This window comes from Hippopotamus amphibius, chromosome 3 (assembly GCF_030028045.1).
Source record: "Hippopotamus amphibius kiboko isolate mHipAmp2 chromosome 3, mHipAmp2.hap2, whole genome shotgun sequence".
Classification (NCBI taxonomy): Eukaryota; Metazoa; Chordata; class Mammalia; order Artiodactyla; family Hippopotamidae; genus Hippopotamus; species Hippopotamus amphibius.
In genome coordinates, this window is record NC_080188.1 from 139,548,860 (window position 1) to 139,573,100 (window position 24,241).

The 24,241-nt window shown below is 37.0% G+C and overlaps 1 protein-coding gene across 1 annotated transcript; it reads left to right on the forward strand.

Moving 5' to 3' along the window:
• Positions 1-20,685: 20,685 nt before the first annotated feature.
• Positions 20,686-23,898, forward strand: LOC130850099 (lymphotactin-like). The gene is made up of 3 exons (XM_057729444.1): positions 20,686-20,804; positions 22,625-22,739; positions 23,642-23,898. The coding sequence occupies exons 1-3, from the start codon at positions 20,744-20,746 to the stop codon at positions 23,805-23,807; spliced, it is 342 nt and encodes a 113-aa protein (XP_057585427.1). The 5' UTR covers positions 20,686-20,743; the 3' UTR covers positions 23,808-23,898.
• Positions 23,899-24,241: the final 343 nt, after the last annotated feature.

The window sequence follows — 24,241 nt, forward strand, 5'->3', positions numbered from 1 at the left end:
CTGCAGAGCAGCAGATGTGGTGTCACTCAAACTCCCTATTCAAAAAGCAACAAATCACGTAGGAACAGAATACACCTGGTCAGTGTTTTGTGTTCAAATGCAAAATCTGAAAAAGAAAAAAAAAATGAAAAGTAAGGTTAAGTATCTAGGTGAATCAGGAAAAACTCCCATTCAGTTGTTTAGTCATTTAAGCAAAAGCAAGAGTTTTCTTCTTTCATTACTGAATTAAGTAGGTAATTATCCTCACGTAACATGACTCTAAAATATTCTTTTAAGAACTTTCACTCTCTTGTACATAACATTTTGCATTATATTAGCATTATATTAATAACATCAACTAATATATATTGAGTGCTTAATTGTGCCAGAAACAGTTGTAAGTAATTTACAGGTGCTAGCTCATTTAATTCTTGCAACAGCTCCATATGGTAATTAGTATTATTACTTTCATTTCATGTAGATAGGGAAACTGAAACACAGATAGATGACGTGCATTAAGTAACTGCCTGAAGGCCGCACAGCTACCAAATGATCAAGCTGGCTATGAACACAGCATTCTAGTTGGCCCTTAACCACTACAGTACATTACTTCTCGGAGGTAGATATTCCATAAATAAAATCATATTACATTAAATATAGTGTAAACTGGGTATTCTGGGGTCTGAAACTGCACACTTGGTTCTACAACTTCAATAGACTTCCTGGTCTGAGCTGCTTGACTAAATGTCTGCTCACTATAGCATCTTCTGTAAGCACTGTCACCTTGTACTTAACACCTCCTGGGTGAGAAATGCCTCCTAAAGCAGACATACCAGTTTTCTTGATGATTCTCCTCTGGTACTTTCTTCTCACTCACTTTAGTTTGATCTAGTGGAATGTGTGAATTACAAGCAATCCCTTGCCAATAGGTAAAGATCAGTCTGTCTTCCCCAGCATCTCTCTGCCTTGGTCCAAACACTCCCAGCTTTTCCAGCCATTTCATTCTGAGCTCATGCTCAAGTTCTGTGGTCGTCCATGGATATTATTTTCTCAAACATAAACCTGTCTATACACATTTTCTTATCATAAACTCTAGTATAAGTTCAAATACAAATTTATAGTCTTTTACAGGATGCCCATGAGAAAATTTACTTCTGTGGAACTCTGGAATGGAAATTCTGTTCTTGTAAATTTCCATAGGGATTCTATGAGCACTGTCCTTTCTGTACCAATTTTTGGCAGTGAAAAGTAAAAATTAGGGAAATATTTTCTTTTGTGTCTGCTACATTTTTCTGAAGATCTAACTGTAAGACTTTTGTAGTGAGAAATCATTAAATCCCTACATTTACCTGCTCCCATGCCAAATGAAAGTGCAACCTCCAATTCTTTTCCCCTTTGTCATTTCAAAAGGCAAATCTTTGCACTGAACAGGTTGTTTTAACTTCTACTTAAATAGCCTAGTGTTGGAATTTATGGAAATGTAATGGAGAAAGCAGATAAATTGAGAAAAGTAATCTGGATTGCCTGATTTTAAAGACAGCAAGCAGTGACTGGAGAAAGTTTTGTGAACGTGACTAAGTTTAGCCTCTGAGGAACGTCTGATGGTGGTCTGAGTCTAAGGACTAATGGTTTTGAAAGTATTCGTCACCACTGGTGATGAAATTTCACTGCACTTTTGGTTACTTTCAACAAACCACATAGACCTACTGTGGATTAGACTATGCTTTGGGGGTGGTATATTCATGCATACATACTCTGAGAGGGAGAGAGAGAGAGAGAACTGATAAGAAAACAGCAGCCGTGGTATGATTTGCTTCCATATACTCTGTCAACAGCACCATTGCTATTCTCTTAGGAGAAGAAACTAATAACCAGGCTTCAGCAGCAGCGCTAGTGCTGTTAGTAGGGTCACTTCTACTGTGATTTTGTGCTACGTTATCAAAAGCAACCCCAGACTTGCTTTTATTCCTTTTCACTGACGTGGATTCTGGGAGTATAATGACGTGCCTCCACAGATGAGGGTGATGCTGAGACCAACGGATACCAGTTATTGAACCTGGCAGCTCTCTGGGAATTTGCCTAAAGAGATGATTGGACAAGTACACAAAGATATGTGGGAAAGGATGTTTGTCGCAGTTTTGGTAATAACCCCCTTTCCCTCATTAAACTTATCTAAATATCCATCAATAGGAGACTACTTAAATAAATTTTGTTACATGCATTTAAGAGACTCTCAATGGCCATTAAAAATGACACAGTTATGTATGTGTGGACCTGGAATATGCTCATGAATGTTTTTAGATGAAAAGAAAACAGGTTAAGGAACAGTATATATAGTAAATTCTTATTTTTTCATCTGTCTCTCTACCTAAATGCATAAGAAATATTCTGGAAAGATAGACACCTAAACACTGGGAATGGTTATCTCTGGATAGTAGAATTATAGATGATTTTACCTTCATTTTTGCTTTTCTGTTTTTCAAACCATTTTCTATAATTAGTGTTAAACTTTATATAATAAATAAAAAATAAAATTGTTTTTCAACAGAAATAAAGACCATATAACTTATAAAAATATCACTTCTGCAAATCCCTAACTAACTAGAACAGATAAAAGAATTCTTCTAACAGTACCTAGTCTAAACATGCAACTTACATGGATCTACCTTAGTCACAAGATATACCGATCCTTTCTTTTGTTCGAACACTCTACTAAAAATTAATTATTATTTTAAAATCATAGAGCTGTTGCTACTAAAATATTCAGCTTACTCATGCTAAACGTTTTTGTATTTCCTTAAAATATTCAATTATTTTCTCTATTGTTACCATTGTCCCTAAACTGTACCATCAATCGAACAGTGAGACACCTTATCCTTTAGGTACAGTACTTTGCAGTAAGAAGATCATCTTGGCAGACAGTAAATGTAAAGAGCATTAACTGAAGGTTTACTATTACTTGTCAGTGTTTTGATTAGTATCACTTACCTCTCCAAAATAACCTTATGACACAGAAATTATTCCCATTTTCAGAAGAATAAACAGAAATTTGGGAAAGTTAGGTGATTCCTAACATCATACAGGTAGCCATAGGCAAAACCAAAACTTAGACTCAGGTCCATTGATTTTAAATCCCATTTCCTTTTCTGTACCATATTGCCTCAAGAAGAATAATAAAGAACTAACTGTTTGGCAACTTCCCATCAAGAAAATACATTTGACTGTCTTTGGAGATCATTCTTTCCATGCGAGTTCTTGGTTGCAAACAATAGAACATGCTTTTGAAGAATAATTACCAAATTACACTGTGGGACTGCCTACAAGGGGGTTCTCACAATCATGACTCCATGACTACAGTAATCAAGACAGGGCTGTACTGGTAGAAGAACAGACAATTTCATCAATGGAAGAAAATAAAGAGCCCAGAAAGTGATCTATGCAAATATAGTCAAGTAATCTTTGACAAAAGAGCAAAGGCAATTCATTGGGGAAAGAATATGTTTCTCGACACATAGTTCTGGAAAAACGGCATCTACATGCAAAAAAAAACTATAGACATAGACTTTACGCATTTCACGAAAAAATTAGCTCAATATGTATCATAGGTCTAAATGGAAAATGGAAAATTATTAAACACCTAGAAGATGACACAGGAGAGAATCTAGATGAGCTTGGATTTGGAAATGACTTATTTTTTTTAGGTATGACACCAAAGGCATGCACCTTAAAGAAAAAATTCAGTTGGAGTTTGCTAAAATTATAAACTTCTGTTCTTTGAAAAACACTGTCAAAAGAAGATAAGCCACAGGTTAGGAGAAAATATTTTCAAAGACATATCTGTTATCTAAAGCCCACATAGAACTCTTAAAATTCAACGGTGAGAAAACAAACTTGATTAAATAACCCAGGCAAAAGATCTTAACAAATACCTCACCAAAGGAGATAGACAGATGGAAAATCAACATAGGAAAAGATGCTCAACATCATACCTCATTAAGAAATTGCAAATTAAAATAACAATGACACACCACTACACACCTATTAGAACGGCAAAAATTCAAAACACTAACAATACCAAATAATGGCAAGGATGTGGAACAGCAGGAATTCTCATTTGTTATGGGTGGGAATGCAAAGTATCACAGCCATTTTTGAATAGTTTGGCAGTTCCTTACAAAGCTGAACATAGTCTTACCATATGATCTGTCCATTGCAATCCTTGGAATGTACCCAAGCGATTTGAAAACTTATGCTCACATGAAACCTGCACATGGGTGTTTTAATAGCTTTCTTCAAATTTCCAAAACTTGGAAGCAACCTAGATGTCCTTCAATAGGTGACTGGATAAATAATCTGTGGTACATCTGTACATGAAATATTATTCAGTGCTAAATAGAAATGAGTGATTGAGTCACAAAAGACATGGAAGAAACTTAAAAATATTTTACTAGGTGAAAGAAGTCAATATGAAAAGACTAAATAATAGATGATTTTAACTACATGGCATTTTGGAAAAGGCAAAACTATGGAGACAGTACAGAGTGTTGGTTTCCAGAAATTTAGACTGAGGGAGGAATGAATAGGTGGAGCACAGGTGAGGTGTGGGGTAGTGAAACTATTCTGTATGAAACTATAAAGGGTGGGTACATTTGTGGAAACCCATAGAATATACAACACAAAGAGTGTGTCCTAATGTAAACTGTGGACTTTGGGTGGTGATGTGTCCATGTAGGTTCATCAGTGAAACCAACATGCCCCTCTGGTGTGGGATGATGATAGTGGGGAAGGTGTATGTGTGTGTGGAGCAAGGGGATAGATGGGGACTCTGTACTTTCTGCTCAATTTTACTCTGAACCTAAAACTGCTCTTAAAAATAAAGTCAGTTAAAAAGAGTGGATATGTTTGTATGCATAACTGATTCACTTCGCTGTACACCTGAAACTAACACCACATTGCAAGTCAACTATACCACAACAAATTTTTTTTTAAAGTCAGTTAACTAAAAATAAGCAAACTCCATGGCTTTTGTCCACAATCATAAAATTCTTCCAAAATATGGATTCTATGTGGAGCCATCTATCTGCATATTGATCTTGTTCAAATCCAAACTTGTAGTGGTGGTTTGATTGGTTCAGTCTAAGCCATATGATGATGACAGGTTGGAAATGGACTCAGGAATCTAAGTTGGGGAAAGGACTATGATATGGGAATTTCCACAGACAAAACAAGCCGTGTTCCCACCACTCTGGCAAATATCCTCTATAGACACCAATGTGGAAAGGGAAAAATCCCACATTAACATATTTCAACAACTAACTCCATTGATAGGCATAACACCTGAATAATTAATTCACTCTCCTCTCCCCATTGAATGGGAAAAAAAGTCTTCTTTATTTTGATATTTGCTTCCTTGAATTTCTATAGGTGTACTTTTTCTTTTTTTTTTTTTGATGGCGATGTTCCTGCCAGAAATACCTAAAGTGCACGTGTAGCTTTTTCTAACTGCTTTCAATACAGTTACTTCTAGGAACTGTTAACTAAAAGGGTCAGCATTTCCTCACACTAACATTTTAAACAATAAATAATCAAAGTTTACACATGTATTAAACTCCTTTCATGTCAGTTATGCAAATGTAATTGCCCCTAACAAATTTATTTTGACTATCTAAGAAAAATCCAGATGCTGAATACCTAAAGAGTTATTTTTTAAAAGTTAGGACTATCAACTGATTCTACCAGTGGGAGGATGATTCCATCTTTGGTTTTGACGGTAAACTCAGAAATTAATGAACTTGGCTATTCCAACAGGAGATAAAAATACAAGGATTAAGATAATTCCTACAGCAGGGATAACATAAATGATATGAAGAAAGGAATAAGAAACAGGAACTAAAGAAAAGAGTTGGGAGATTGGGATGCAGTTTTTTGTATATTAACTGTATCTCAGTAAAAGTTCTAAAAAGAAAAAAAGAAAAGTCAGGCTCTGGGAGTGTAGAGGTTGGTACAGGTTTGGTGACTCACTTCTGTAGACTATTAATTGAGACTCAAAGGAAAATAATCTTGGTCATAAAAAGAAGGAGAAGGTAAGTTGTAAACTCAGCTAAGCAGCGAAGGAGAGTATAAAATGCTTATAGGAATTATAAGGAAATTTCAGCTTACCTTTATGACTTATTATGAAAGATATTAAAATGTCATAAATAAGAAAATGTATAGTGAAATTATGGGTACTAATCGCAACTTTAAAAAAGAAGATGCTGACCAACACTTTGAATTTTTAAAAAGTTATTGGAGTAATGTCATTTACAGAACAGAAGGAAGTAGATGAGTTACAGTTGTGTGGATTCCCCAGATCACCCTGCAGTTCATAATCCAATTTTCCTGTAAGGTCTGTCCTAATGGGCATTAGTTTCTTGGTGTTGCCTATAACTGTAATTTGCTTTTTAAGAGGAATCATAGCAGCTTTATTAGTAAAAGCCCACAACTAGAAACAACCCAAATGTCCATCAACAGGTGACTAGATAAACAGATTATTCTAAATCCATGCTGTGAAATACTATTCAGCAGTAAAATGAAACAAACGTCAGATGCATGGAACAAAATAGATGAATCTTGAAAACATTATGCTGAGTAAAGGAAATTAGACTCAAAAGATTACACACTGTAGGCTCTCATTTATATAAAATTCTAGAACAGGTAAACTAATCTCCAGTGACAGAAAGCAGTTGAGTAGTTGCCTGGGGTCAGGGGTGGAGAGGACTGAGGGGGAAAGGACACAACGGGTTATAGAAATGTTCTATATCTTATACTAGTTACAGAGATGTGTTCATTTCTCAAAATGCATCGAACTGTGTGCATTCATAACTGTAATGAGTTTTCCCTTCATAAAAAACAGTGGATTGGCTGGATCACTTTTAAAATCTATTCTAGTCCCCATGTACTTTCACCTTTTCCCTCTCCATATTTTTCATGATACTAGGATAATATCAGTGTAAAGGCATTTGCTCCAAGTTAAATTGAGCAGGGCTTCTCTTTTTAGCTCTTTGAAGAAAGAAGAAAACGACAAGAAAATCAGCTTCTATTCATTTATTTAATTAATAAATGTTTATTGAGTTCCTACGTTATAGGCACTGAGAATTCAAGACTGAAACAGTCTCAGCTCTTCGGGACTTTATATTCCAGTAGAGGGAGAAGAACAATACACAGAATATACAAGATGTGTCAAATGGTGATGATAAGAGCTATGAGTCCAAGTAAAGCAGGGGACAAGAAATTTTAGGAGTGGGATGGTGGCTGCTCTTTTATATGGAGTAACCAGGATAAGCCTCTGATAAGACAACATTTGGTCAATTCGTTTCCACAATCAACTTTGGGGACCCACTCAGATTCAATCTAGTATCGTACGCCTTTAAGGTAATGCATACAGGGTCAGACTCCTTCTAGGTTCTGTGTATTGGTTCTTGGCCTGTGGCACTAATACTAAATTTGTTGACTGGGGCTCTGTCATTAAGGATTCATTTTTTTCCTTCTGCTCTATCAGAAAAAAATGGAAAAAATTTTCAATAGAGAATAAAATTAAACATTGTTTTGGTTAATCAGAGATATGGTCATGCATAACACTCACACACTAATTATTCCACAATAAAGAGGTCTTCTTGTATTTGTGACTGATCCTTCCACTGCGAAGACGGAAATGTCTCCCAGCTTGAGGTCAAACACGGCTAGTGACATACATCTTCCTCTTGCTGTTTCAGATCTGGGGAGGAGATCAGGTGTGGGGAACAGAGAATCATAGGTTTGGCTGACTCCAAAAAGTCAATCATTAGTATTCATAAAGATAAAATCATAACCTCTGATCAAAACCACATGCTGCTCTTTGTCACCAACTTCTCTGGCAATCTTGGTTCTAGTTTCAGGGTCTTTGGGATGGTTTCGGTGTCTATCTTTTGATTGTAATCACTGCCATTTATTGAGTCCCTCCTATGACCCAGACAGCTTCCGTGTTGTTTCTAATTCTGAGGTCTGTGAGGTGGGGATGGTTTTGATTCTTCTTCGTGTAACACACCTTGTAGTGGCTGAACCAGGATCAGGATAAGATTGAACGATCTGATTTTAAAGCTCATGGTGCCCGTGAGAGTGTGTGGCTTCTCAAGGAACAGCTCCTTAGGGAGGCTGCTGGCCACGGATGTCAGGCCTCAGCTATATTTCTTTCCTGGCAGATTGAGTCTACCTGACACCCAGTTTAGGAAATCCATAGGTGTTTGAATGCTGCACCACAAAATTGCAGCCTTCTGAAAAAAGGAAGACAAAACCGAAAATGACTCCTGTGCTTACTGGTTTTAATTTCCTGACAAAGTGATTGATTTGACATCATATGGACTGGGCACCCTTCTTCTCAACCTAACGTTCTCTAGAGAGTTGTTTACTTTGACTGGATAGCCTGTTCCATTCAGAGTCCTCATGATCTACGACAAATGAACAATACAAGCTGACTATATTTAAGCAACTTCTGTATAGTGGCCATCGTGCAACATTTCCTCTGTGACCTTGAGCCTGTGGATCTCTGGCCTTGAGTTTTAATAATGCCCATATAGCGGAGAGCAGTGGTTTTTACCCTCTTCATAACCACAAACATTTTTAGAAATTTGAGTCCTTTTTTGGTGACTGTCCCTTTTATCAAGAAATGAAGGTGAATATGAACCTACTTAATGAGGAAGTGCCTGCCTGTTAGTGGCATATACTTTTACTAACAGAGAATAAATAAATTAAATAGCTAATAAATGATAACAGGGGATTGAAATGTCAGAAGCTAGCTCTTATTGGCTGTCTTCCTCCCTCTGCCAGCCTGACCATTAACTTGATAACTTCCTAAGCAAGTGCTTGTAAATGCTTTGGTGTACTTCTGTAGTCTTTTTTTCCCCCTCCCTCTTCATGTTTTACATAGTTGATATTATGTTGAACATGGCTTGGTTTCAATAAGGCATACAAATCAGGGGTGGACCCAGGGGTCAGAAAACTCTATAAAGGGAAAATTTTAACCTTTGAAAACCATGTAACTCACTGACTCTGCTGTTGCATTGTGCAGGAATCCATAAAAAATGTAAGCAAATGGGCATTGTTGTGTTCTGATGAAACTTTATTTACAAAACATAAGGTGGGTGTATGTGATGACCCCAGGGCTATGCTATTAGTATACTAATTATTATTAATAATATCTATCATTTAGAGATACTATCTGTCTAGCATAGCTCATTAGAATTCACTAATTTAAAAAAATCCAGTGACTGAAGTTATTAAATATAATTTTACAGATCTGACTATAATTACTCAAAGTCTGTGACAGTGAAATAAATAGATATTTTTCTATATAATTCCTGTTTTTGGGAGAAAAAAATTAATTCTCTTTGCACAGCATCTCAACATAAGTGTAGAAAAATCATGGAAAAGTTAAGCACTGATTATTAGCAGTTTCTGGAACAAAACAGCATCAGTTATTGTTTTAACTGGTTACTGATTTTTTTTAAGCTGTGAAAAAAACAAGAAGTACAATGACACATTTTTATTGGAAAATAAGCAGAAGCAGAGTAGTAATCATGGAGAAAAATGCCACAGAGTAGAGATTTCTTCCCAGGATGGGGAATTCAACTGAAAATGTATAATCCAACTGGATTTCCACCTAACATCAAGCTGTATACCTGTGTTGAATTCACCATCAAAATATTTCCAACCTCTCTTGCTCAAGGACAGGCTTTGGTTTGGACAGTGCTATGCTTAGCACCCACCCCATCACACCTAACTTTTAGTATGGCCCTCCCTAGAGAGAATACCAATGCACTGCATTAGTATTTCTAAAATACATCGCCAGTTGGCTTAAGTCTTCTATGAAAAAGGTTCTGTAAATTGAAAATATTTAGGGACTTCCTAGGTGGCCCAGGGGTTAAGAATCTGCCTGCCAATGCAGGAGACACGGGTCCAGGAAGATCCCACATGCTGCAGAGCAACTGAGTCCATGAGCCATAACTATTGAGCCTGTGTGCTGCAACTACTGAAGCCCATGTGCCTAGAGCCCACGCTCTGCAACAATAGAAGCCACCGCAATGGGGAGCCTGCACGCCACAATGAAGAGTAGCCCCTGATCGCTGCAATTAGAGAAAGCCCGTGTGCAGCATCGAAGACCCAACACAGCCAATAAATAAATAAATAAATAAATAAATTAATTAAAGAAAAGAAAAGAAAATATTTAGGAAAAGCTGGATTAGCTAAATTTTACTGCAGGTCTTCTCAGAAATTTTAATATGGTGATATATACTGTGATTTAATAATACACAAAATTTTCCCAAGCTTATTAGAAATAGACCCCCATCTTCCTTTTTCATAGAATAACTTTCATAACTAGTGTTTGTTATAAAACACTTGGGGAAATGCCAATAGAGCCATCCTTTCTGTGTTCTTTCTTCAGGATTATCTTCTCTGTGAGCTCCATTAGGGACCTTCTCTGCGTCATAGAGTGACAGTCCACTGTGTAATGTATTAACCATAGCTCACTGTTAATATCTGAGAGTGAGGCTCTGTGCTTTATGCACCCCTGGATTGTTAGTGGCTCCTGGAAATCCAGTGTTCCATTTCAAGAAATTAATCAAGCTATGATAGTACAGGTCATGTTGCAATAGATTGTGTTGTATATCTATATGTATAGATATACACCACTCACCAGAACATGAGTCCTGCCTTATTTTTCTTTTCCCCTATTTCTAAGACAGTATTCCCCTATTTCTAAGACATAGTAAGAACTCTTTTTGTTGAATGAAGGAATGACTTTATGAGTAAATGATTTTAGTGGAGGGATTCTGATATTATGTCAAATTGACATTTGCTTTGGGTCAGGAGGGCTTTTGGTGGCAACATGAAAATCAAAGTATGAAGGCCACTTATTTTCACAGGACTCATTGACAGTCCCCACCAAACTCTGCTTAGAAACACTTGGGAGTGTGAACAGGCTATTGACTCAATTCATATTAGGTACTATTTTATTTTTCTCTCTCTCCCTCTCCTCTTTGCCTTTTAGTTATCCTGAACTTGAATTTAAAAATGTCCCCATCAACTACCCAATTTCCTTCATTTCATTTCATTTCCTTACTTGCATTATTGTCTGACATTCTGTTGTCTACATGACAAAAGAGAGAAAACATTGTAATTTATATTATTAAATAAGAACTTACATACATATTACATATTTGTAATTTGTATAACTAATAAGAAATTACATTTGTAATTTTTATATTATCTCAGCATTTTTAAACATAATACCACCAGCTTCCACCATATTTCCAAAAGGTTGATGAAACTAAAGATAGAAGCACTGAGTCACTGAAAATCACTGATTGGCTGATGCTTCAAAGCCAGTTTGTGGTAGAACCTCTACTGGTATCTGGACATAGTTGCTTGTACTCCCTCTTAAGTGGTGTTTCTTTATAATATGTCATCTAATTAATAAGTAAGGAGCCATAGTAGAAGAGCTCTGAGTAACAGGAAGTGTCCCATTCATTATGGATTTGATGAGAGTCCCCAGAGAAAATGTTAGAGCAACAAGATACTTTCCCCTCATGAAGAAACCTCTCATGTAGATCTTGCGCAAGAAAGATGCAAACTGAAATATTTATCTACATTTTTAAGCTGAGGTTTTCTGTTAGAAAAGACACTCCTGAGGTTTGCAGGCAGTATGTGTGGTTCCTGTGAAAGTGCATAAACCTGTATGCACATGGAACCCTCACTATTTATGTATTACTATCATTGCAATAGTCAGGAAATTTAGCAGAAAAACATGTAACAAATGTGACAGAACACTCTCACAAATAAAAAGAAAGTAGAGGCATTCCAAAGGAAATAGGTAGAAATTACCAAAAGGCAATTTGTAAAATAGTATCAACTTTACCAGTAGGCAAAGCAATTGAAACTGAACAGGATATAAACTTTAACCTTTCACCTATAAGTTTGCAATGGCTGAAATGATTGATAAAACAGTATTGGTTAATTTGGGAAAACATGTATTTTCATACCTTATTAGTGGCAGCGTAAGTTAGGTCCTATTTTGACCTTACTATAAGCCACGGTTTCATATGTTATACACAAATATCCACAATTTGAGTTTCATGTAAGGAATCTGGCTTTGTAGATCAGTGGACAAGCAATGACCATTGAGACTTATGTGGCATTTATCTGCCAGCTAGCTTCATTTTTACATATTTAACCTTTGCACATCTTTTTAAGAAAGCAGTATGTATGAAAGTAAGAGACCGTCTTGTGAAAACTTTCTGGAGGGAACTGATGACAGAGATACATAGAAAAGTACATAAAGTTCAAAGATATGTCTATTCTTATTGCTGTGTGGTCAGGGGTTTAAAAAAGGAAATAACTTAGAGACCATCAATAGGGAGTAGTAAGTGCATCAGAGAATAGCTGACAGCACAGGGCACTGGTTAAAAGCTTAGGCTTTGGAATCTGGCGGATTGGAGTTTGAATCTTCACTCTGTTATCACTGAGCTTTGGGACTGTGAGTGGATTCCTTAACTTCTCTGAGCCTCAATTTTCTCATCTATAAAATAGGTAATGATGCTAATTTGTAATGTTGCTATTATTGAATGGGTTAACAAGCTTGAGTTCTTAGCACAAAGCATCACACATTGCAAGTGTACAATAAGCCCACAGCCATTGAATGCTGTAAGAAGACTGTGAAGTGATACATGTATAGGTGTATTTATCCGAGATGTTTGGAAGAAGGTCCATCAATAGTGGTTAAATGGTTATCTCTGGGTAGTGGGATTTGGGTGAATTATCCTTAAAATTTTTTTCTCTATATTGATTTTTTTAATAATAATCATATTATTTTATCTGAAAAATATAACAAAGATATTTTAATTTAGATAAGAAACTAAGCCCAATATAAGAAAAATTGTCCTGGAAGTACATTTCAAATAAAATAATAGTCGTAGTAATCTTTCTTTTATTTTTGTCCTTAAAAAACGGAAACTTAGGCGAATGAAATCTTGCGATTTGTGACAACATGGATGGACCTAGAGGGAATTAAGCAAAGTGAAATAAGTCAGAGAAAGACAAATAGAGTATCATTTCACTTATGTGGAATCTAAAAAACAAAGCAAATGAACAAACATAACTGAACAGAAACAGAGTTATAGATACAGAGAAAAAAATAGGTGGTTGCCTGAGGGAAGCGTGGTGAGGAGAGGGGAGAAGTAGGTAAGGGAAATCAAGAGGTACAAGCACTCAGCTATAAAATACATGAGGCACAGTCATGAAATATACAGTGTGGGGCATGTAGTCAATAATTTTGTAATATCTTTGTATGGTGACAACAAGACTTACCATGGTGACCATTTTGAAATATATAGAAATGTACACAAATATTGAATCACTATATTATGTACCAGGAACTAACATAGTTTTTTCAGGTTAATTATACTTCAAAGACAAACAAACCAAGGGGCAAATGGAAAAAACAGAGGACTGGATTTGTGGTTACCAAATTGAGGAGTGGGATGAGGGGAGAGTGGGTGAAAGTAGTTGAAAGGTACAAACTTCCAGTTATAAGATAGATAAGTACAAGTGATTAATGTATAATTTAATAAATATAATTAACACTGCTGTATGTTATATACGAAAGCTGTTAGGAGAGTAAATCCTAAGAGTTCTCATCACAAGGAAAAATATTTTTTCTATTTCTTTGATGTTGAATCTATATGAGATGATGGATGTCCATTAAACATTGTGATAATTATTTCATGATGTAGATAGGTCAAATCTTTATGCTGTACACCTTAAACATATTTAATGCTCCATGTTGATTATAATTATACCTCAATAAAACTGTAAGAAAAAATAGAAAGAAAATGGCAGAAGAATAATAAAATTTTTATTAAAAGTTTTAAAACTGTGTATTAAAAAAAACAGAACCTTAGTTGCACAGTTGGGTTAATCACAGACATATGGCTGCAGCAGGGCATGCTAGACCTTAATTGCTCTTCTTGCAAAGCACAGGTCTAGATTACATTTCCCAGATGCAACTCCATTTTTCCCCTTTGTACTTGCTTCTAGATGGGACCAGATAACTTGTTCTTACCAGTGGAATGTGACCAAAGAAAAAATGTCACTTCCAGATCAAAGTAATTAAGAGTAGGTGTGCTTTTCCATGTTCTTTTGTCCCTGATCCTGCAGCTGGAAGAAAAGGACTCCCAGGCTGTAAGGGATGGTTTTGCTCAAAGGTGGAAGTAGACTAGATTCCTGAATCACCTTTTGGAGAAGAGCCCTCCAGAAAGACAACTGGCTAGGAATTTCTGCGTTGACTTTTGTATGAGTGAATAATAAACATTTTTTTTGGTGTTATGCCACTGAAAGATATTGTTTGCTTGTTATAGCAGTTAGTCTAATCTGAGTTATGCAATTGTATGTTACCATCATTGGTCTACATATGACCTTCTTTTATACAATTAAGTTGCATAAGGTTCCACCAGTAACCTACCTCCAACCTAACATTTCAAATACCTGCATTTCAAATACTCCTATCTATGTGCTCCTTCCTTTTAATATCCTCTACGTTTATATCTAGGAGTGGAATTTCTGGAACCTCACAGTCTGCAAATGTGTAGCTTTACACAATGATGCCAAACTGCTATTTCAAGTGTGGTACCAGTTTCTCATGCTATGAGTCATTCATGTTTCTCCATATCCCTGCCATCACAGTGGTATTCTCAGACTTAACTTTGGCCATTTGGATGGGAAAAATGTGGGGTCACACTGTAGTCTTGATTTTCATGATGACTAGTGAGCTTAAGCCAAGACACTGCTGAAGAAAAAGATTAAGTGGGGGGGTTGCCCAACTAGAAATTAAACTCTAATATAGGACTGGTAGTGTGGGAAGAGGAAGAACTATTCAAAACCAGAGCTAGAAAATGCAGTTATCTAAAGAGGAAAAAAATGCATTTGGATCTATATCTCACACTACAAACAGAAATAACCACTAGAAAGCTTAAAAATTTAAGTGTCAAATATAAGACTAAACTTTTAGTGGAGTAAGTTTTTCTGACTTTGGGGAAGAAAAGAATTTATTAAAGCACAAAAAGTACTAACTATAGAATAAAATGTTGATAAGTTTGGTTACATTACAATTAATATTTTATGTTCATCAGAGATATCATAAAGGAAGTGAAAAGATAAGCTACCAATCCAGAGAAAATACTTGCAACACTTAGAACAGGTAAAGAATTACTATGGCAAATACATAAAGGAATTGTACACATCAATAAGAAAATGACAAATTATCCAATAGAAAAATGGAATATTATACAAACATCCATTCTACAGAAGAATAAAATTTCATGTGAATTGTATATTACATATGATAAAATATAAATTAATTTTCTCTTCAGATGAATCAAAGTATTCAGGCAACACACTAAAAAGAAAAGAGGAAAATGTATATTGATTTTTCTTTTACCAGGCATGCTTATACCCTCTTCCCTCAAAAATGAATGTTTTCCTTTTGGTTTCTACCATTCCACTCTGAGGTCACACATACATGGTGCTGATCAGAGTACTGCACTTTGCAGGTACAGATGTTTTATGTGTGCATATGCCTTCTCTCACACATATGCTTATGCATTCTTATACATTTACATTTAGTATGGATATATTAATTCAGCATCTTCTTTGTGTCAGGCAATGTTGCAGACTCTGAAGAAATGAAAAAGACAAACAATTCCAGGAAAAACATGGATAATAACAAAGTAAATTATTCTCATATTAGAAGGTGCTAGGTACTATGAATGAAAGTAGAGGAGCAAAGAGAAATCAAGTGATACCAGAATTGATATAGTGTGTGCAGTTTTAAACTGGGTAGTCAAGGAAAGCCACAATGAGAAAGCCGTAATGAACAAAAAATTGAAGGGGTAAGGGATTGAGTCATGCTTATGTCTGAGGGAAGAAAATACCAGGTGAAGTAAATAACAAGTGAAAAGACTTGAAGGCAGGAGCATGCAGACATGTCTGAGAAACAATAGGGAGGGACTTCCCTGGTGGTGCAGTGGTTAAGAATCCCCCTGCCAATGCAGGGGATATGGGTTTGATTCCTGGGCTGGGAAGATTCCACATGCTGCAGAGCAACTAAGCCCACGCACCACAGCTACTGAGCCTGCACTCTAGAGCCTTCGAGCCACAACTATTGAGCCCATGTGCTGCAACTACTGAAGCCCATGTGCCTAGAGCCCGTGCTCTGCAACAAGAGAAGCTACTGCAATGCAAACCTGTGCACTACAACAAAGAGTAGCCCCTGCTCTCGGCAGCTAGAGAAAGCCCTCGCAGCAACAAAGACCCAACACAGCCAATATATACATACACACATACATACATACACAGATTTATTAAAAAAAGAAAGAAAGAAAGAAAGAAACAACAGGGAGGTCATTGTGACTGCAGTGGAGAAATCAAGGGGGGAAGAGTAGCAGGAGATGATGTCAGAGAGTAAATGGGAGATGAGTACATAGGTCGTGGAGGTACTCGCAAACCTTTGTAAAGACTGTATATATTTACATTCTTAACAACTGTTATATCCTCTTGATAAATGGACCCCTTTCTCATTATATAATAGCATTCTTTGTCACTTCAGGTATTTTTTTTTTTTTTGACCTAAAGTCTATTTTGTCTGATATAAATATAGCTACCACTGCTCCCTTAAAGTTTCCACTTTCATGGACTATCTTCTTCCATCCTTTTACTCTGAGCTGCTGTGTGTTCTTAAAGGTGAAGTGTGTCTCTTGTAGGCAGTGTGTACTTGGGTCTTTTTAAAAAATCCATTTAGTCACTTAATGCCTTTTGTTTGGAAAATTTAATCCATTTACATTTAAAGTAATTATTGATATGTAAGGACTTAGTAATGCCATCTTAGTTGTTTTCTAGTTGTTTTCTAGTTGTTTTGTAGTGCCCTTGTTCATTTCTTCCTCTCTTGCTGAATTTATTTGTGAATTGATGATTTTCTATACTGATATGTTTTGATTCCTGTCCCTTTTCTTCTGTGTATATATTGTAGGTTTTTGCTTTATAGTTACCATGAGGCTTACATAAACATCTTACAAATACAGCAGTCTACTGAGAAACTGATAACAACATAACTTTGTTTGCATGCAAAAACTCTATCATTTTAATCCCACCTCCAATTTATGTTTATGATGCCTTAATTTTCCTCTTTTTTACATTGTGTATCAATAACAAATTATGGTAGCTATATTTATTTTTAATACTTTTGCCTTTTAACCTTTACCCTGGAGTTAAGTGATTAACATAACAGCAGAGCATCTAAATATATATAACAATACTTAGGGTAAAAAAAGACTTTGGAGTTCACTCATGAAAATGTCCTCCGTTGAAGGATTTTTGAGCAGAGAAGTAACATATTACTTACATTTTGAAATGATCACCTTTGCCAGGTTGGTAAAAAGACCAAAAGAAAGAAAGGGTGGAATTAGGAAAACCAGTTAGGAGGCTGTTGCACAAATCCATTAATCCAGGTGAGACATGATAGTGGCTTGGAGCTGAGTTTCTTGGGGTGGTGAGAAGGGTTCAGAGTCTATTTGGAGATAGAGAGACAATAGTATTTTCTGACAGATTGAGTGTGGCATGTAAGAGAAAGAGAGGGGTCAAGGATGAGAGAAATTTGTTCTATTGTCATCCAACTGGTTGTCAATCAATGTCCACACATTAGCAGATGATGCCTATTTTGTACTAGGTGTCTACTCTTTTATTTGTTACTTAATTCTTCTCCATCAGTGACTCTAGTACATGCTTTGAAAAACTGAAATGAATAATCCATTCTCAGAGTTTAAGAAGTTCCATTTCAATATGTTGAGTAAAAATTCAGCCATTGGTCAAATTGTTCATTTGATTATAAACATGAGAAGAAGGCATAGTCACAATCTTATGGCTTTATGTTTTTAGATGTTCATCCTTTTTTTAATGTAAAATCATTATAGTGTTTGGTCTTTTGAAAAAAAATCATTTATTCAAAAACCATTTGGTGAGTGACCACTACGTAACAGACATTCTGTTAGTGCCAGGGACCCAGACAGGACTGAGGCAAATTCCCTACTCTCAAAGTGCCTACCATCTAGTGGGAGATGAAGAAATGTAATTGAGAAAGAAGATAAAATGTGATGATTAGTGATAGAACAGGGTTGGCTAGAAAGTTCCAAGAGAGCATAGAAGATGGCACAACTTAATTGTATCTAGAGAATTCAGGAAAACTTGTAGGAAGAGGAGGAGTTTACAAATAGTTATGTAGGTAGCTGGGATGGGCATTCCAGATAAAGGAAGCAATATGTGGGGAATAGAAAATAAGATGGTTGACTGCACAGATATTTTTTTAAGGCTAGAGATTTTGGAGCATTGCATGAGTGGTGGAAGATGAGTCTTCAAAGCAGTATTAGATCTTTTTTTTTTTTAAGGATGTTTTTATTTTATTTTATTTTATTTTTTATTCTTTTTAAAAATTTATTTATTTATTTACTTATTGACTGTGTTGAGTCTTCGATGCTACACATGGGCTTTCTCTAGTTGCGTGAGCGGGGGCTACTCCTCATTGTAGTGGCTTCTCTTGTTGTGAAGCACGGGCTCTAGGTGCTCAGGCTTCGGTAGTTGTGGCACACAGGCTCAAATGTTGTGGCTCACAAGGTCCAGAGCGCAGGCTCAATAGTTGTGGTGCACAAACTTAATTGCTCCAAGGCATGTAGGATCTTCCTGGAGTAGTGATCGAACCCGAGTCGCCTTCATTGACAGGCAAATTCTTCACCACTGCGCCAACTAAGAAGTCTCAACAGTGTTAGATCTTGAACTCATTTATACATGACCATGTGAGGTTTGAAATGAATCCTGTAGGCAACGGGAATTAGCAAAGAAATTCTAAGCAGGAAAATAGCTTGATTAGATCAAGGCTTTAGAATGATTACTCTGGCAATTCTGTGGAGGATAGATTGGAAAGGGAGGAGACTCAGGCCTGGGGAATCAGTTGGTCTACTGCAGTTGTCCTAACGAGGGATGAGGAGGTCCTGCCTTGAGCAGTGTGGGGAGAGAGGAGAAGACATCTAGAAGAGCTGCTTAGAAGGTGTACTTAGTACAGGTTTGTTGAGAAAAACATATGGGTGGCTAGCGATGAGTCTAAGATGCTGCAGGGGATCTGTATTTGAAAACTGAATAGAAGAAAACACATTATTCCACATTAAGGAGTAATAGGAGGAGAAACATTTTGCCTGGAAGGGTGCGTTCAGAGTTTAAGGGCTGATGGGATAGCCAGCTAGGGACAACAAAAAAGTTACTCGAAGATCTTAGCAAAGTCTGACTGGAAAATTAAATGCCATTAATGAAAAATATCTTAGAAGTTAACTGTTAGCTATATATATATTTAATCAGAATGTTATTTTCATATCCTTGACTAGTAATGAGAAAACCTTTTAGCTACACACATAATAAATGCACTTTATAGATACCTATGTTAAAGGAAACAAGGCAAAACTCAACAACAACAAAGTGAGTGCACATAGGTTGTATTGTAACTGATAAAGTCAAACCCTGTTGGAAGCATTGCAAATTGAAATTACAATTTGGGAACTATCTGTCAATATGTAGTAAGAGGTATAAAGATGATCATATGATACTGCTTAGTAATCTTACTCCTGGTGATTAAAAAGAAATGATTCAGTCTATATTAATGGCAATTACCTTATAGATCTGGTCTACATAACAATAAGTTATAAGGGAATGCTTTGTGTGTGTATGTGTTTATTCAGAGTAGAAACATGAAGAATATGAAGAAACAAGGAAGATATTCACACTGATGTAAAAATAGTATTTATAATTGTCACAATTCTGCAAACACATGTATACCAATAGAGACTCACTGAAAAATATTAAAGGAGAAAACAGAATGGTAAGATTATAAACTGTTTTCTTTTTCTTTTTTTCCAAAATAAAGTTTCTGTTAGGACAACTTCTCAAAATCTTTTTAAAAATTATCTATTAAATTACAATAAAGCAAAGCTGTGCATAGAGACAGGCTCCAGACTCCATTATTGAAAGGTTTCTTGGGTATGTGGGGAGAGTGGTGTAAAGATAGGGGGTCATTTGAATGAGGAGAGAAATGAGAAGAAAAAGAGGGCAGAGGAATGAGAAGCTTGGGGAAGTGTCAGCATCCCCTCGTCTCCCTAAGGAGTCACTGAGGATGGTACCATGTACCATGAGCATATGATCACTGGTGGTGGAAGCCACATGTCACAGGGGATGTTACATGAGGTAGGTGGGGGAGCTGGACCACAGTGACCACTCCACCTTGATTCCTTTACACTGTCCCCATGCTGGGCCATGACACTGACATGACCTTGGGGCATGTCTGCAGTGGAAGGTTTGAAGTTAGTCTGGTGGCAGGAGATGAGAAAACTACGTTTCTTTGGTGCACACATTTGGTTTCACTGACATGCTAGCCACAAGAGGAGGGGAAAGGCCACAAGGTGTTGGGTTAGTATGAGTGGGGACAAAGGAACGTTTTTTTTTCAAACAAAGAAAGCATCAGTATTGCAAAGACTTTCCGTGATTCCACACCCACCTTGAAAGACCCTTCTCACCACAGGAAGTGCGCTAGCCACTGGAGGAATAAAAGAGACTCAAAGGAGCAGTTCCTCAGCCTCTCGCTGCACAGCTCAGCAGGATCTCAGCCATGAGACTTCTCATCCTGGCCTTTCTTGGGATCTGCTGTCTCGCTGCATACACTGTGGAAGGTAAGTCAAAGCTTATTTATGAGATAAGCAACATCTAGATATGCAGGCAGTGGCCACACATTTTGGTTTTGACTCAGGTTTTGTCTGGGGTAAACTACTTTCTCCAAGCTACGCCTCAGGCTTCCCATGTGCAAAATGGGAATAATTTGACTCTAGAGGACTTTGCAGATTTCGAAGATAGAACCTGGTTACAATCTGGGCTGCTATTTTTCATAATTGGGTGATTTGTAGTAAATATCCTCACCTCTCTGTGCCTGTGTTTACTTATCTACAAATGGATATAATAATTGTTATGCTTACCTGAGATTAGAATGAAATAAATCTTATAATGTCTTATCAGGTTTCCACACAAGTCCTAATTTCTGGATTAATGTTAGCTGTGGAATGGTGATGACAACTGTATATAGCTTTGAAGCTTTTGCCTATTTAATATTGATCTAAAAAATTTGGGGAGTTCACAAGGCAGGAATGACCTAAAGGCTGTATATTCTGAAGAAAATCAATGTTTTCTATTAAAACAAACGACTGGAAGCTCGTAACTTTATACCCAGGAAATCAATATCAGCTTTAAGTGTATAAGAGAGGCTATTATTACTGCTATGAATGTCATTCCCACTTATGATCAATTTTTGAGTTTATAAGATGCTATAACTGCTAACAAATATTAATGCCTTATATGCAATCAAATAATCCTACAAGACTTGCCCACATGAGGCTTAGCTACACTGAGTCTCACCTGAGCATTCTACACATATTTGTTAAGGGATCATTTTTTCGCAACTGGTTGGAGTGTATTTCTCCATGTGGCTCTGGCAACAAGCGAGAATACCCTTTGGGTATAATGAATGTTTCAGCTAACTCTCCTTTCAACCTCCTAATCTATAAACATTATGTAGGCTAGAATATCTGAACCTGATCATGGATCCACAAGGGTGTCTGTAAATCAAGATGGCAATGTCTGGAACTCCCTGACATTGTGCCCCAAATACAAGATATACTGATGAAACAAAAAAATTTAGGCCTAATGTTGCCCAAACCATGGCAGATGGGCATTTTTCTGAGACAATAGGCTGCCACTTGCTGCCCTGGGTTTTGGTGGAAACCTGTTACAAGTAAGGAAAGAAGACTGAGGAGGAGTGCAGACACTTGGGCATTTCCCTTTTTCACTGGGTTCAGAATCAGTTCAGCATTAGAAATCAGTTGTCAAGTGTCGAGGGTAAGGAATGTGAGGCTGGATACTGAGTGATGGAGAGAAGGAGAGATGGAGAGCAATGTGAGTGCACCCCTTCTGCTATGTTTCACGTTTATAAAAAGCCTTCTGATATCAGCAGCACTACAGCTCAAGCTTCATCATCATCAGCTATGAATTTAGATGCCTTTTCACTGAATATTCCTCTGACAAATATTCTCTGACAATACTTGCTTCTCTGAGAAGCAAATACTAGCTTGGGAGAAAATCAGCACTTAGAAACCGTTATTAGATTTTAGCAAACCCTTACTATTATTAACTCTCCCAAGTTATCTTCCTTTCTCAATTTAAGATGTTCTCTAAACTTAAAAATCTTAACCCCCGTGGGTCATTTCTGTGGAGGATGAGTACTTTATGAACTACTTCCTTTACATGTTTCACATTTTACCACTGAACATGACAACCCCTTTATTTATTCAGTCAAAAATGAGCTGCCTCTCCCACATTTCGTGTTGCCTTCCCCAAATTACTCTCGATCAGGTCACTCTTTGTTATTTTATTTACAGCACTCTAACATATGTACTGTTAGAAATTATATTTCATCCTTTGTTTTCTTTGTTTCCCTTACCAGGTGTGGGGAGTGAAGTTCTAGAGAAGTCAATCTGTGTGAGTCTGACTACCCAGCGACTGCCAATTAAAAACATTAAGACGTACACCATCAAGGAGGGCTCCATGAAAGCAGTGATGTGAGTTTCTCGCCCCCACATCTGGGCTTGATGGAGCACAATAGATAGAAATGCTGCCCTCCTCAGGAAAAATCAGGCAACAAGGAGGAAGACCTCCACTTAGCCAATAGTCCTTTTGTTTTTCCATATAAAGTGTGTCTTTATGTAGCCTCGAACAATGATTATGACAAAAGTTGGCAGCTCAGTGAAGAATATCACCCTGCTCCCTGATTTATCTTAGCAAAAGAATCTAACTGGGAAGCAGATGAATAACGTGCTCTGTCCCCAGGGCTAGGTTTAGAGCTGGCTGGTTCAGATCAGAGTTTGACTGTAGGGCCACACTGGTGTGGGGTGCATCCGTTCCCATCCCTCCCCTCCGCTGCCTTTCTCTTCCCTCATGGTTGCTGGTGTAGAGTGCCAGCCTTTATCAGTTGCCATAGCTCAAGGAATAGTGTCAACAGCTAGCCTACATGGTACCATTCTTTTCCAGGATCTCATTTTCAGAGCAGCAACTCTTCCCAACACACAACTGCAACTTTACCCCCTTCAAATAGCATAAAGAAATCCCCTTTTGCCCAGAAAATAAGATGAGTGTGCTTAGTTTTGAAGACTAAGATGACATGTGATAATTGGACTAGATGACCTCAAATGTCCAGTTTAATGACATCATTTGTTAGCGGTGATGAGAAAAGGAGGCTGCAAGTTATGTTGAACAAGGGATCTGGGTATTACCTGGAGCCATTTCTCCTTAATGCGAAAATACATTGCAGAAGAGAGATTTTCATTTATGGTTTCCTGAATATGAAAGACTGTTTGTCCACTCATTTCTGCACAAAGTCTCTTATATATGAGCTGATCTTAACTTCTGGTCTCAAGGCTTTGAGGATGTGACTAATTTTGTTTGTCTTTTCCTTGCATTGCAGATTTATTACCCGACGTGGCCTCAAAGTCTGTGCTGATCCACACGTTGAGTGGGTGAAAAAAGCAGTCCGAACAATAGACAAGTCTACCAAGAGAAATGTGAGCCAGACCAAGCCCACAGGAGCCCAACAATCCACCAATACAGCTGTGACCCTGACTGGGCCGTGACCTTCTGGCACCTGTCCCCTCACTAGTCAGCCGATTCATTTCCCTGTAACGCTCATGGACTAATTACATTATATTCACCTTGATAAAGTGCTGCATGAGTCAAGTTATTTTCTTATATTTTTATTTTTTTATGTGTTATATTCAGTTAGATGCTCTATTTAATAAATATTTATTATTAAGAATAGTCCAAAAGTTTATTCATTACATATTGGGAAAGGTAATACATCATTGTGTTCTATTTCTGTCCTAACTGTACCTCCTTTTGATGGTATCCATGATGGGAGAGATTTCATTCAGTGTTTATCAGAGATGAACCCTATATTCATCATTCTTCGGTTCTAGAGTGAAATAGTTCTCTACAAGAGTCATAGGTGACAACTGTGACAATGACAATTTAAGATCTATTCCAACCTGTGTTCATGGTGGAGATTTAC

What these genes read in the sequence shown, in the direction of transcription:
- LOC130850099 (XM_057729444.1), top strand. Translation starts at nt 20,744, where the DNA reads ATGAGACTTCTCATCCTGGCCTTTCTTGGGATCTGCTGTCTCGCTGCA. An exon ending in CGCTGCATACACTGTGGAAG is followed by an intron (nt 20,805 to 22,624) that starts GTAAGTCAAAGC and finishes TTCCCTTACCAG; the next exon opens with GTGTGGGGAGTGAAGTTCTA. An exon ending in GGCTCCATGAAAGCAGTGAT is followed by an intron (nt 22,740 to 23,641) that starts GTGAGTTTCTCG and finishes CTTGCATTGCAG; the next exon opens with ATTTATTACCCGACGTGGCC.